We start from the raw sequence: 14,753 nt of genomic DNA on the forward strand, positions 1-14,753 counted from the left end.
ACTGAGCTCCCTGTCTTCCCTCTGGGATGCCCGGGCTGGCTGCTGCACAGACTTGCAACACAAAGCTCATTCCCACCATGAGAGAGACTATTCTTCCACTCCAACACCAGACTCGGGAACTCACTGGTCCCGCAGCCCTAAGTTTCTTGCCTCTCAGGATGAAATCTCTGCAATAAACTCATCTTTCTGCTTTGTTTTTTATTTTTTTTTAGCCATGCCACATGTCATGTGGGATCTTAGTTCCCTGATCAAATCCATACCCGCTGCACTGAAGTGCAGAGTCTTAACCACTGGACTTCCAGGGAAGCCCTCTGCTTTGTTGGGGAAAAAAAAAAAACAACCCACCATTATCCCACGGAGGGGAAATGGATACCTAAAATGAAGATTACTGTTTGCAACCTCATCTGAAGCCAGGTATGGCCATCTGGCTAAGCACTGACCGACGGGAGAAGTGAAAAGGCCCTGCCACAGTTTCCAGGAGCTCCCCTTAAAAGAGATCTGATGTGCCTACTCTGACCTTTCATTCTTCTCCATCTCCTCTGCCATCACCCGCTTGGAACGCAGACACACGGTGGACTGTGAAGACAGTGGCCACCGCCCAGGGATAGCAGAGTTGGGAGCTGTAAAGAGCCAGACTCCCAAAACTAGTATGTGAGAGACAAACGTCTGTCTTGCTTAAAGCCATGATGTTTTGGGATCGCCTGCAATTTGCAGCTACATGAATCCTAACAAAACGTGCAAAGAGGACACGGGAAAATCTTTTCCTTTTTAAAAAAAATCTTTTAAACTATAAACGAGACCTTAAAGAAGAGGGCAGGCGTTACCTTCTTGATGAGAGGTATGACGATGTCGGCAAACTCCTGGAATCTGTCTTCTTTGGTGGCCTTTAAGACATCCCCTGCACAACTGATTGCTACCATCTTGTACTTGGGGTTCTCTCTGCCACACTCCTTCAGAACAGCCTGCAGGATTTCATTTGTGCTGGGCTGACCGGGCACAGGCTTCTCCAGCTCTGCACTGTACGACCCACACGAAAGCACCAAACAATTAATAAAGGCTGAGGCTTTCCGGCTCAGTTTAAGAAATGGCGTCTGATTCACTGAAGGAACATTTACCTGCAAGCTGTCACCACACAGGCAATGGCTTTCAAAAGTTCTTCCTAAAGGATTGAAAGAGGAAAAGATAAGCACCCATGTGTCATTTACATTCTCTGCACGTGACTACAACTACCTCAGAAGTGTCTAAAAATTATGGCAACAAAAATGAACCAGTCACCACATCTATAACACACTTTTTGTTTAACGAGCACATCAGAGTTTTTCTCCAGACCATGGAACCAGGATAACTGTCCTCATCTCCACTGCGTGAAGCCTAGAGAACCGACTTGCCCAAGGGCATAGAGGCAGAAGCGTTAACAATGGAATCAGAACTGGTTCTGACTCTGAGGCCCCCACTTCATTTACAGCTCTGCATGCCACCAGGGCTTCCACCATGTCAAGCAGACTATATATAATGCCACAGTCTCATGCTCCCCACGATACAGTCACTGTGTTAACCTACCATCAACGTCTATAAAAAATGACCAATTCACAGGCCCCAGAGACGTGCATCCTGAACTCGGGGTTTAGACACACTGGCCTGGCCACTCAATTTCACATATGCCCAATCCTGATGGTCTGCTCAGGAGGTCAACAGGGACAAAAGGATGAACACCCGGGTTAAGCCTTACCTTGGGAAGTTGAACAGGATAAATAAAAATCAACCCCCAGCATTACTGTGCACTATTCAAGGACACGTGGGTTACACTCTGATGAAATACCACATTTAATCAAAGTTTACCCAAGGCTTCCCACTGCCTAGGAAATCTGTCTGGTTCACAAAAACCATCCATCTTTTGTCCCACAAAACAACATTTTAATTTTTATAGAAAATGAAAAGTGAAGGATGAAGTCATAATCCTTTAAGGATACCTTAGGTTTAACTGGGCATGAATGGTTCCTTTACCTTTCCTGCCCACGTTCTTCCAGCTAGGCCTTGTAGTAATGCGGTCAGTATCATTCCCAGATACGGAGGTACCAGGGAGCTGGTTTGCTTTGCGATTGACGCCATGGCAATTGCACCCTGCGCTTTCATTTTCCAGGACTGAGACTGCAAAGCCTTCTGGGTAATGGTAATCAACTCCTGCAGGTATAACCGAATGCCGCCAAAGGAACCTAGATTATGAAAAGCGAAATTAAAGCAACTTTTAAGTGACCAAAACAACCCCCAAAACTAATGGATTTTTTTTCCCCTAAGTCTGGAATAAAAGTCGTGAACATCAGTTTAAAGCAGTGACTCAACAGTGACATTGCATCACATCACTCTCTGAAAGGAAGAGAATGGGAGGAGGGGTGTGAGGAGTCTTCACAGCAGCAGGACTTTATGAACTTGGACGCACCCACAGGCGGGCTGTCATCCATGAATGTGTGTCCAGGTGAAAAGCAGAGTGGAGAAGCATTACTCTAAAACATTACTCAGAGCAACAGAAAAATCACTGTTCACTCTCAACTGAAATAAGCAAAGTTCTGCTGTGTTAGGGTGGTTTCTGTTCTCTCACATGGGCAGCAATGAGAGAGGAAAGAAAAGAGCCCTGAGCGCCAACCTGAGAACTCAGCAATCTGGACAGGCTGAGAACCCAACGGGACACACGCTGTTAAGGTGTCGGGAAAAGTAACTACAGAAGTTTGCAAATAAAAAGTGAGCTAGAAATCCCAACAATGGGATGCAGAAAATCAACTTATGGTTACTGGAGGGGTATGGCAGGAGGGGTAATTGGGAGATTGGGACTGACATATATATACCACTATATACAAACAGATAACGAATGAGAACCTGCTGTACAGCTCAGAGAACTCTACTCAATACTCTGTAATGACCTATATGGAAAAGAATATAAAATAGAGGGGGTGTATGTATAACCGATTCACTTCACTGTACAGCAGAAATTAACACAATATTTTATTTCAACTATACTCCAGTAAAAGTTTTTTTTAAAAAAGAGAAAAATAAATTTCAACTGTGGTTCTTAAGGAACAGGTTTAATTCATAGGCACTGTTTACTCACCAGGGACATTCTCCTGCCACACTTCAGTCCATAAGTTACATTCTTCTTTTTCTGCTTTCTCCTCATCAGCAATTTCATGCATGCCTAGGAATGCCAAAGGCAGAACTTCTTTGGCATGGTTCTTCAGTACATCCGGGCTGTATCGGCCAATAGCATGAATAGTCAGAGCACAAGAGGTCTTGTAGATGGGTTCTAAAGAGAAGCAGAAAAGCCCACAATCTTCATGACACGTACTGTCTTTAAGAGTAACTGGCTGAAACAGACCACTGCAGCACTTGTACCACCACAAAACAAACCAGTAAAATCAACCAGCAATGTTCCTCGCAGAGCACATAAAATCAGAAAGGGTAAGACCTGATTTGTCCTGTTTCATCAGGCTGTTTACATCTAAATTAACAGTAACTGAAGTAGGAAAAGAAAGACACCTTCTTTCTCCATATACCAGCCATTGAGCTTCTGCAGGAGTTTCTCAGTGCTGCTATCCCGTGAAGTCTGGAAGAGAAACGATCCCAGTCATTTCTCTGTAATTATGCCACTATACTTATTTAACTAAGTAAGAAATCCAACTCACCCGAACTAAATGGCCCATGGCAAATGCACAGGATTTCTGAATTACACTGTTCCGATCAGTCAGGCCACTAAGCAAAGCACTCATGAGTTTACCTGGCACAAACAAAGGAGGAAAATCTTGACACCTGGTTGACCAAACGCTCTGCTCTGTTCCCAGGACCCAGACAAACTTAAACCTGTAGTCAGTATCTGATTTATTCCATGGCAGCCTAGAGCCCTTGCACATTACATTTGTAATATCCATTCGCTTCTCTTTGCTTGGTGTAAAATTAAAAATTAAACTGCATCAGGACTTCCCTGGCAGTCCAGTGGTTAAGAATCTGTGCTTCCAATGCAGGACGTACCAGGGAGAACTAAGATCCTGCAGATGGCACAGTGTGCCCAAGAAATAAAAGTAAACAAATAATAATCTGTGTCTAGAATACTGGGGGGAAAGCTGCAAAAATGAGACTGAGGTACTTTTGTAAAAGTCCCTCAGCCCCACCTGGAAATCAATCCAAGAAGATAAAAGTGTTGATGTAAAATTACAAATCCTACAGAAGAGGAGATACTTTCACCTCCTTATACCAGCAAGAAATAAAATCTGTAAACCCGTGAAAACGTGCTAAACTTGATCATCTTGTACCTCTTGCAAAGAGAGATAAAGGCAGAGGCGGGGGAGCTTGAAGGAATAAGTACACAGTATCTCAAGCGTGGCTCAATGGCCGTTATTTTTCCATTTAAAACCTTGTCACACTAGACATGGCCATACCGAAACATCGCCCACATGGTTCAGACAAACTCACCTGAGTAGGGTGTGAGGTCCTGGGGACACTGAGTAGTCAATGATACGATGACACTGGCACAGCCTCCCTACAGGGTCACAAAGGCAAACGTCTAAATATGACGGTCACAGTGTTCTATCAAACTTTGTTTTAGGAGTCAGAGATTTAAAGAAATATGCAAAGCCTAACAGCCCCTCCAAGAGACCATCTAGGAAAACTCTTATTTTAAACTACTAACATGAAGATTTTCCTCAAGACTTCCAGCAGGATCCTTTGTTGCACACATGCACACTGCTCTCATACACTGCAAGTGAGGAGCAGACGCACACGACCTTTGGGAGGGCGACCCGCCACCCTGTCCATTCTTGTTCTAACATTTCCAGTTCTCGGAATTTAACCAAAGGAAGTAGCTTCAGATGTGTCCAAGGACATTCATCACAGTGCTTTGTGGAGAATCAAAAGAACTGAAAACCAATCAGATGTTCCCTGATGGGTTAAAATAAATGCTGTTCCAGCCACACAAGAGAATAATGTGGCCATTAGAGTGGGCACTGTGTAAGCACATGCACACAGAGAGACCAGAAGGCAACCCACCCCAGTATCCTTGCCTGGAGAATTCCCGTGGACAGAGGAGACGATATTTACTGAGTAAGTCACACGTTTTATATTCTGAGTGAGTTACATGTTTTAAGTTACTAATGCAGTCACAGAAACAAAATAGTTAATGTAAAATAGTATTAGGTTTTAAGGGGAAAAAAACGTTATTTCACACATGACGTCTATTCTATGTTTGTGGCCCAAACTAAAAAAGATGGAAATTTCTCTGGTAAAAAATACACTTGCTTACCTTGGTTCCAAGACCTACACCGCTTCTGATCAGTTCACATAATCTAGGAACTAGCTCACCCAGCACTGACACATCAAGATATTGCAGGCACTTTGGGAAGAGAATAAATATAAAGTTAACTTAAGGAAATAAGTCAGTCAGTCAGTCAGTACCACATCTTCAATTAAAAACTGCCCGGGACTTCCCTGGTGGTCTAGTGGTGAAGGCTGTGAGCTTCCACTGCAGAGGGAGCAGGTTGATCCCTGGTCGGGGAACTAGCCACTCCCCTTCCCCCAAGAAAACTGCCCACGTCAACTATGCACCCGACTGGTTTTGACATGAAGTTGAAAAACTACTGGTTTGATTTTGCTCTAATTTCAGTGTTAAAACCACCATTATACTACACACAAGAAAGCCATTTATCAGTGGTTCAACATTAGAAACAAAAAATAATAAAAAGCACCGATTTATAAAGGAGAAAATAAATAATGAGCATCCAAGAAGAAAGGATCTCTCTGGGTCTATTTCCTCTTTATCAATCCAGATTAAAACCGACCTTCTTCAGGAGGCCTGCCCTACCAAGCCATCTTATTAAAGTTGACTTCTTAGGCTGAATTTGTGATACTGTTCTTTTGAAAGTGTAACCACTACATTCTATTACTGATGAACACATCTATAAGAAGTTTGCTAACTATTTCTATTTCTTTAAGCTTTCTTCCCCCATCATCCAACTAAAATATAACATCTTTAGACCAAATTTTGGTAATAATTCCCCAGTAAGCGCTAGAAAAATTTCTTCTCTTGTCTAATCTTGCGATCTGCCTAGCACCACAATTTCTAGTAGCTCATGAATTCTCAGTTAACCACTCCAGGGCAGGCACAGGAGAGTCGGCTTTTGTGACCTTAGGGACTCTTAATCTACGACTCCACAAACGCTGGAACTTTGAAACTTGGTGCCAAGCAGCTCTTTTCTGCAAATCCCCTTCCTTTAACTGAACAACCTATCGAAGGTGCTCAGTTCTCTCTCCCTACCTTTTCTGCTGTCTACTTCTCTGAACACTTCCAGCTTACACCTTCCTAGGTACCCAAGACAGTGCTCAGGCAGAGACGAATACCTGAACCTTTCTTTAGACAGGTAGGACAAAAGATATACAGATACAGATTTACAGGGAAATCTTTTAATATATTGTTTCCCTGCATAAGACAAATCTGGGCTAATGGGAGTCTAGTATTGGGGAAAGTATGTGTTCCTTTAGCAATACAGGAGAAGAAAAAAGAATTCTTAAGAAAAAACTAGAGTCACAACAGCTGCTTGATTCGTTCCTTAAATCTCTAGTTCATTCAATGCACTGGAACCTGAAGACTTTGAACACTACCCTCTAAAGTAAGCCAACAAATGTTCTCATTATAGGAGGCACTGACCATGTTGATTGTTTCCATCATGGGAGAGGATTTGGCAGCACTGAGTCGGGCACTATCCATTGCAGCCTGAGAACACAAATACAAGGGCATTCGATCAATTAAGAAGAACCTCCGCAGACTCCCACTGGGTGAGACTGCCAAATTAAGAAATATTTTTAAAGAATATACAGATACAACAAATTAAAACACAAATCTAAATAACTTCTTCGATCCTGCATTCAACCATAGATATGTTAAGGCAGCATCTCATCACAGGTTAGACATGCAGACGACAGTTCAGTATTAACCACAGCTAGAACACACCCCAGTATGGCTCTGAGCAAGTTATCCAGCTTTCCGGAGCCTCAGGTTTTCCATCCAATAAGAAGCAGATTAAATAATTTTCCATATAAGACATGATTTTTAATTTTTATACATGTTTTCCTTTAACTATGGAAAGGGCCCTCATATGGTATTTTAGTCCAAGAACTAGGGAGCAGGAGAGGCTGACACTATCCAGACATAATAAACAAGAAAAATTAGGCACACAGAAGTGACTTGCCTACGGCTGCAAAGTCTGAACTATAATTCACGTTTTTTCATTCTCAACACTTATTAGGTGGGAACACAGGAAGGGGCAAGATTACTGCTGAAAGAGGGAAGAATGACCTTAGAAGAAAGAGTAGTATCAGAGGCAAAGGGAATGAGAAGAGAACAGTTTAGGTGAGTTAAAAACCAAACACTGAACTGAGAGAAAGCTTTTACAATCATATGACAGGAGCTTGATAGTTCTAACAAAGACAAATGCAAAAATATAAACAAGTGAAAAATAAACACGGAAAAGAAACAATACAACTCACAAAATAAATACAGATGGCTAACACAATATGAAAAGACAATGGACAGCACTAATAACAGGAAACTGCAAATTAGAATGGGATTCTTATCAGACTGATATTATTCAGTGCTGGCACAGATGTGGAGAAAACAGAACATGTGTAACTTTTGATAGTATAAAATCTCCCACACAAAAGTTCAAAACAACCTCACTACAGAACACTACACACACACTAAAAAGAATGAAACGGATCGACATACACACATGGTATTTTGTTAAAAACACAAATCAAGTTGCAGAACGTTTGTAGCTTGATTCTATTTCTAAATTACTGTGTTTGTTGATTTTGTAGTCCGTGACTACAAAAGAACTTGAAAGAAGACACAGGGAACTGCTGACAGCATGTCCTCAGGAACGACACTGTGCTGCCAGAGAAGAGGGGACTCCTGGGGGAATACTTTCTACACTTCTGTGATGCTTTAATTTTTCACATTAAATATATTTCATCTGTAATTTAAAGAAAAAAAACCCCACAACTCTGATTAAAAGACTAGGGAACTATAGTATACCTAAAAAAGCAAAATACTTTTGAACCATGCCAAAGTCTAGCTAGACATCCTCTTGACTTGTAGAGCAAGAATGGTTCATAGAAAAAGACTCTGAGGGTGTAGACTTAACCCCTAAAAAATAAACAAACATGTACCCAAAACTCTGTTAAATAAATGTACTGATGTATTTTTTTGGATAGAAGTGTCATTTTTCACTCACTTCACATAATAGTATATGAGTCCTCTCCCTGCCCACCCCACTACTAAAAAAAACACTGCATGTGGTTATAGGAGTCAAATTGTTTCAAGAGTGTTGAAAGTATCAATTGAGTCCTGGAGTTTGACCAAGGACCCCGGAGGACCTATTCAGTATCTTAACAGGACTCTCCCTTCACAATAATTATCAATACACTTGTGCTGTCAACTCACCTTTTCTTGGTCTGTAGCCCGGAGGCTCAAATAATTGAGAACTTGGGGCTCCAATACACTTAGGGACTCCAGCAGAGCTGGGATGAGTTTTGGCGCATGTGGCTTCAACATGGCTCCTGCACTTTTGCTGATCTTCACAAGGGTGTTGATACTACAGACACACAAAACACAACTCTTGAGTTCTTTTAACAAAAGGAAGAAGCCCTACAAGTCTAATCATGAGGATATCCTGCAGTTACCTGCATTAAGGAACATACTCCCTTGGGTTCAGAGCCTAGTCTTAGCTCTGTGTTGTTTTTCTGGGTTTTGTTTCTACTTTTGATTAAAGAAAATTTCATGCATGTATGAAAGCAGAGAGGATCATAAATGAAATTCTATTATGTTCTCCACTCAGTTCAACAATTAATAACCTTTGGCCAATTCTGTCTCACTTATACATCCATTATACATACAGATCACACGTATACTTTTTACCCCTGCCGTCGTATTTTGAAGCATAATCCCTAACTTAACTTCAGTATGTGTCATCATGAGAGGAGGACTCTTTATCATCATCAAAATACCATTTCACACCCCAAAAATATTAAGAATTCTTTTCATATCATCTGATGGTTTCACAAATGTCCTTAAGAGCTGGTTTGACGGAATTGAATCCAGAGTCCATCCACACATCGCAATTTACTGCATTTCCTGAATCTTTTTTCACAGTGTCCTCCTTCCTTTTTTTTCTTATAACTTATTTGTCCTCACTGATCGTATTCTGATGGTATCACTTAACATGTTCCTCTGTAGCTTATACAGATCTGCAGGCTAAATCTAGTTCAATTTTTTTTAAATAAGAATCTTTCACAGATGGTCTGTCATGTCCTATCCCATCACATTAGGATGCTTATCTTTTTCTGCGCTCTTAAAGAGTGATCAGAGGGTTCAAGTTTGGTCAGCACAAACCAACCATCCACTGTAACTCTCCCCATCAGCCTTTCACCAGTTGACTTAGAGCCACTTACGATCATTACCTGGGTTATCTTACTGATGACAGCAAAATGGTGGTATCCTAATTTTATCATACCTCTGCATCTGTTAGCTGAATCCTTCTAAAAAGAACTTTCCCAAACCAACTACTTGATTACCACAAAACAGTGTTGATACTATTAATCTGATCTAATATAAAGAGTGAAATAAAAATGGAATTCATGAAGTTTCTAGATAGTATTCTAGTTAAAAAAAAAAAAAACGAAACTAGTATCTTTCACTACTGGCTTTAACTTAGAAGAGCCATATAGATTTAAATACATGTTTCTTGAATATTTCACATGTAGTGAACAGCTTATTTTAAATCTAATAATCGGTGAAATGTTACTAAGTAATATAATCAACAAGCAAGCTTCCCAAGACCTTGCTTAACAGAAGCATAACAAGATATGCCTGCTGGGGGCAGAGGCCAGTGACGAGTAAAGAGCACACCGCACTCGAGGCTGAGGCAGGGTGCAGAACACTGGGCGGAAGCAAGGCTCCCAAGAGAACGTCTCTGCAAAAACGTTCTGACTCGCCACTTCTCACACACACTCTTGGGTCACCCCAGTGGATTCTCCTCAACTCCCTTCTCCACATGTTCCAAATCCATATGGATCTGAAGAAATCCAATTTCTACTGGATGGCTAAGAACTAAGTAAATCCAGTGTATTCAATCTCATCAGCTGATTCAAACCTGAGGGCTCGAACTTCTGTCACAGGACTCATCATTCCTTTGTCCAGAAGGCAGGGCAGGAGGACAGCAATGGTTCTCTGGCCAGCTGCTCCTTTGGCAGGGTCACACATTTTCACACAGACCTCACAGACAAAGAGCACAGAAATTAGTGAACCTGACCCCTCATCTGTAAAGCGTTCATCTGACAAAACACTTCCTACAGCCACAGGAAGAGTAAGTGATCCTACACTTTTTACCACTCCACAGAGGGAAAAAAAAGACCTCGTGATCTGGGGTTGAGTCCTAGGGCTGCCAATAACTAAACAGAAAATCTGGTAACACATTTCACTTTCTAAGCTTTGGTCTTCTAATTTGTCAAACAGGCAACAGCTGAAGATGAAATGAGAACCATTTAAGAAAGCACTCTGAAGAGGCTTAAGGTATTGTCACCATGATGATCATCAATAACTGGGCGGCAGCATAGCACAGAGGTCAAGAACACAAATGTGAAAGAAGAAACACCTGGGTTTAAAACCCAGTTTTACTACGTCCTAATAATGTGACTTACTGCAAGGCATATACAGCTAGAACACATTAGAAGGCCCTGATACACCACAAAACAAAATGCAAATGGGAAACTAGTTTCAAAAAGGCTACCAACCTCGTAACTATGAAAGGCAGGTTAACACATAAACAGAGCACTAATGAAGAGAACAGATGCTTGATCTAAATGTCATGTGTGCTTCAGAGTCAAGAGAAAGTCGTATCTTATATAAAGGCCCAGAGGAGCCAACCATTTAAAGAGCCCAGAGATAAACTTTGTTAAAAATACTCATATTCTAATGTCATAGCACCCAGTTTCCCATTCAATGGGTTTCCCTCATGGCTCAGCTGGTAACAAATTCACCTGCAATGCGGGAGACCTGGGTTTAATCCCTAGGTTGGGAAGATCCCCTGGAGAAGGGAAAGGCTACCCACTCCAGTATTCTGGCCTGGAGAATTCCATGGACTACACCCCACGGGTTCGCAAAGAGTTGGCACATGACTGAGTGACTTTCACTTTCTTTCATTTTTCCACTCATCGTTAAGAACGGTAGGTTGTAACATGAAGTCAATTACAATGCAGTTAAATGTCACTTTATATGACAAAAAAATTATTATTATTTTCATTGTCACATAGAATCCTGCCCCACTTCACCCCCAGTAAAAGATTAAGAGTTTTCACCTTGCTCAGAGTTTTCAGAGCTAGTTCTGCTGCTTTTCGTACAGATTCCTAAAAAAAAAAAGAGAAGTCTGATATCATACAAGTCAGAGTTTCCATCTCATCTACCCTCAAACGTGCATTTAAACTGCCTCCAAATCTACACAAACTGATGAAAAACCCTACTTTCATTAACAAGTAAAAACAATCTTTCACTAGGCTCTGTGCCCATCAAGGAGCATATTACCATGATAGACTATTATTTTTTAAATTAGATACAACCTATTTTGACCCTACAAAAATATGGATATTAAGTATAACAGCTTAGAAACTAAATTGATTATAAAAGCAACTGTGTGAAGACGTATGTGAAAATTCTCAAAAACCTAAAAAATCTCTGATGAATAAAGAAAAAAAAAAGAAGCATCTAATTTTAATTGTAAGATTGAAAAATCTAAAATTTAGACTGCGAAGGCAAAATTCAGAGAAAAACTGGACACATTATTTGGGAATGACTGATTCAACTTATGAAATTGATCAAGTAGAATTATATTGGATTATTTCTAAACTATTGTTTGTCCTTCATCAATAGCATCACAAGATCTCTACTGAAAGAAAATCAAGCAGTAGCTACCCTTTATTTTTTAAAAATAGGTAATTAAATTTAGACCTAAAGCTACCTAACCTTACCACTTCACAGACAGATCAAGACTGAAACTTTGGAGGAAAATTCAGAAAATTCTGGTCTTCTAAAAAATTGTCTGGATACTGAATTTTGAAATATGTAACATACATATCTTAACAATTCCAATTTCTGCTAGTCTACAAATAAATGCATGTTTATTTATACAGTACCTTTATATCATCTTGTACTCTAAAGAGGGTTTCCCAAATTTCTGGAAGTTTATCAATGATGTCATCTAGGGGTCTTCCTCTTAATAAATCATTCAGAGCTAAGCAGCTGAAAATAAACAATTTGGTTTCAAATATATGATCAAAAAAGCTCAGTCTTTTACTACAAAATATTCATATAAGAATACGGTTTCTGCCTATATGTGTACTCTTAACCCCTTTACTCCAAGATAGGTATGCGTACTCTCCCTGTGATGCCTGATATACCACAGGCATAAGGCATTTACAACCATCAAATGTCTGTGTCCCGCAACTATAATACAATCTCTTTCAGATGACATGTCATCATTTTTTACTTAGCAGTACACTTCAGAGCCTAGCACACACTACCAAGCACGTGGCAGACACTGAGTAGACCTAAATTATTTACGGATAAATAAATGCTACCCTACAAAGTTATGAGACTATATAAACGTACCCTGATGTCTAATTTAACAAGTGATCGTCTACTTTAATCAGGCTGGCCAAAAAGTTCGTTCAGGTTTTTCAGTATGGTGGCATGGAAAAATCTGAACAAACTTTGGCCAACCCAGTAAATCATACTTAGAAAAACTAAGACAACTTAGGAAAACCACTGGCTATAGCTTAAATGTTATTAATGATCTAACCCAACCAGAAATATGCTTTTCAGTGGCTTTAATGCATTCTTTTTGCACAAGGTATAAAACTTGGAAATTTGAAGGGGAAAAAAATGCAGTTTTTACTAGTTATATTTCCAAAAATGATACCTGGATTCTCGAACTCGCCACATATTGCTGGTTAGATTCTTAACCAAATCTTGAAGAATTTCCTTCAAATACTTATCCACCTAATGATAGTAAAAGGATAAAATTAAAAATTCAAAATCCATCAATAATCAAATGTGCATCTCTACCACACTGTTTCTATATGTAACAGGCTAAGTGTCTCTCTAGGCCTTTCAGTCCACAAGTCTCTCCCCACTTTGGTTGCTAAAAGCTGCCCAACCGATCATCTTAAAATGCAAGCACGATCTCTTATTTTCCTCAGTGTGTGATAATAAAGTCCAGTCACCCAAGTATGGATATGAAGACCTCCTGCAACTCTCTGGCTCCCACGGTCTCATGTCCTATCTCACCTCCATTCACCTCCACTTCCTGGCACATATCACCTCGAGCTCTTCTATCACCTCCTTGCCTGGCTAACTTCTATTTCTCCAAGATTCAAATCAGGCATCACCTTCACAGACAAGAACCATCTATCCTGCCCCATACGCCCACGGCACCTGCTTAAGAGCATCATATCAGCCGGCACAGTCACGGTCCTGCCCCTTCACACTGAGACCCCAAGGGCAGGGACAGCATCGCACTTGTGTTTGCCTCCCTGGTACCTTGCACAGTGTCTGGCACATGAAGAAGGATCTGACTGCTCAGAATGAAGATGAATTTAACCTTTTAGCTTTGCTATACACTTCTCCATTTGATAATAACAACACACTGATAGCAGATTGACTTTGACTGATTCAAAACTGGGAATGGAATACGACAAGGCTGTATATCATTACCCTGCTTATTTAACTTATATGCAGAGTACATCATGTGAAATGCCAGGCTGGATGAATCACAAGCTAGAATCAAGACTGCTGGGGGAAATATCAGTAACCTCAGATATGCAGATGACACCACCCTAATGGCAGAAAGTGAAGAGGAACTAAAGAGCCTCTTGATGAAGGTAAAAGAGGTGAGTGAAAAAGCTGGCTTGAAACTCAACATTCAAAAAACTAAGATCATGGCAAAAAAGAAGAGGGAAAAAGCAGAAGCAATGACAGATTTTATTTCCTTGAGCTCCAAAGTCACTGTGGATGGTGACCGCAGCCATGAAATTAAAAGACACTTGCTCCTTGGAAGGAAAGCTATGACAAATCTAGACAGCATACTAAAAAGCAGAGATTATCACTTTGCAAACATCAGTCAGTATACTCAAAGCTATGGTTTTTCCAGTAGTCATGTACAGATGTGAGAGCTGGACCATAAAGAAGGCAAACCACCCAAGAATTGATGCTTTCAAATTGTGCTGCTGGAGAAGATTCTTGAGAGTCCCTTGGACAGCAAGGAGACTAAACCAGTCAATCCTAAAGGATATCAACCCTGAATATTCATTGGAACGACTGGTGCTGAAGCTGAAGCTCCAAAACTTTGGCCACCTGATATGAAGAGCCGATTCACTGAAAAAGACCCTGATGCGGGGAAGGCAGAAAGAGAAGGAGGCAGCAGAGGATGAGATGGTTAGATAGCATCACCGACTCAACGGACACAAATCTGAGCAAACTCTGGAAGAAAGTAAAGGAGAGAGGAGCCTGGCACGCTGCAGTCTGTGGGGTCGCAGAGTCGGACAGGACTTAGCAACTAAACAACAATAACAGAACTTCAAAACTTATGGCTTTTCCACTTTTACTCTCATAGGTAAGAGAGGTTTTGTTATCCTCACTGATATGCAAGAAAACCAAGAGAGGAAGG

At 40.7% G+C, this 14,753-nt stretch overlaps 1 protein-coding gene across 6 annotated transcripts in view; it reads right to left on the reverse strand.

Annotated features, from left to right (window-relative positions):
• ECPAS (Ecm29 proteasome adaptor and scaffold) overlaps positions 1-14,753 on the reverse strand; it is a 110,025-nt gene that overhangs the window by 12,763 nt on the left and 82,509 nt on the right. For all 6 annotated transcript variants that reach the window (XR_011568196.1, XM_019966715.2, XM_070795274.1 and 3 more), the window contains 14 exons: positions 13,008-13,087; positions 12,223-12,328; positions 11,392-11,439; positions 10,188-10,309; positions 8,480-8,630; positions 6,686-6,751; positions 5,285-5,374; positions 4,459-4,525; positions 3,675-3,766; positions 3,529-3,595; positions 3,104-3,295; positions 2,005-2,213; positions 1,116-1,159; positions 825-1,017 (listed from right to left, as the gene is read on the reverse strand). Coding sequence is in view for 5 of the 6 variants with exons in the window: in XM_019966715.2 (XP_019822274.1) it covers positions 825-1,017; positions 1,116-1,159; positions 2,005-2,213; positions 3,104-3,295; positions 3,529-3,595; positions 3,675-3,766; positions 4,459-4,525; positions 5,285-5,374; positions 6,686-6,751; positions 8,480-8,630; positions 10,188-10,309; positions 11,392-11,439; positions 12,223-12,328; positions 13,008-13,087 (1,527 nt within the window). In the remaining variant the exon portion in view is untranslated. The remainder of the gene's footprint in view (positions 1-824; positions 1,018-1,115; positions 1,160-2,004; positions 2,214-3,103; positions 3,296-3,528; positions 3,596-3,674; positions 3,767-4,458; positions 4,526-5,284; positions 5,375-6,685; positions 6,752-8,479; positions 8,631-10,187; positions 10,310-11,391; positions 11,440-12,222; positions 12,329-13,007; positions 13,088-14,753) is intronic.

This window comes from Bos indicus, chromosome 8 (genome assembly GCF_029378745.1).
Source record: "Bos indicus isolate NIAB-ARS_2022 breed Sahiwal x Tharparkar chromosome 8, NIAB-ARS_B.indTharparkar_mat_pri_1.0, whole genome shotgun sequence".
Classification (NCBI taxonomy): domain Eukaryota; kingdom Metazoa; phylum Chordata; class Mammalia; order Artiodactyla; family Bovidae; genus Bos; species Bos indicus.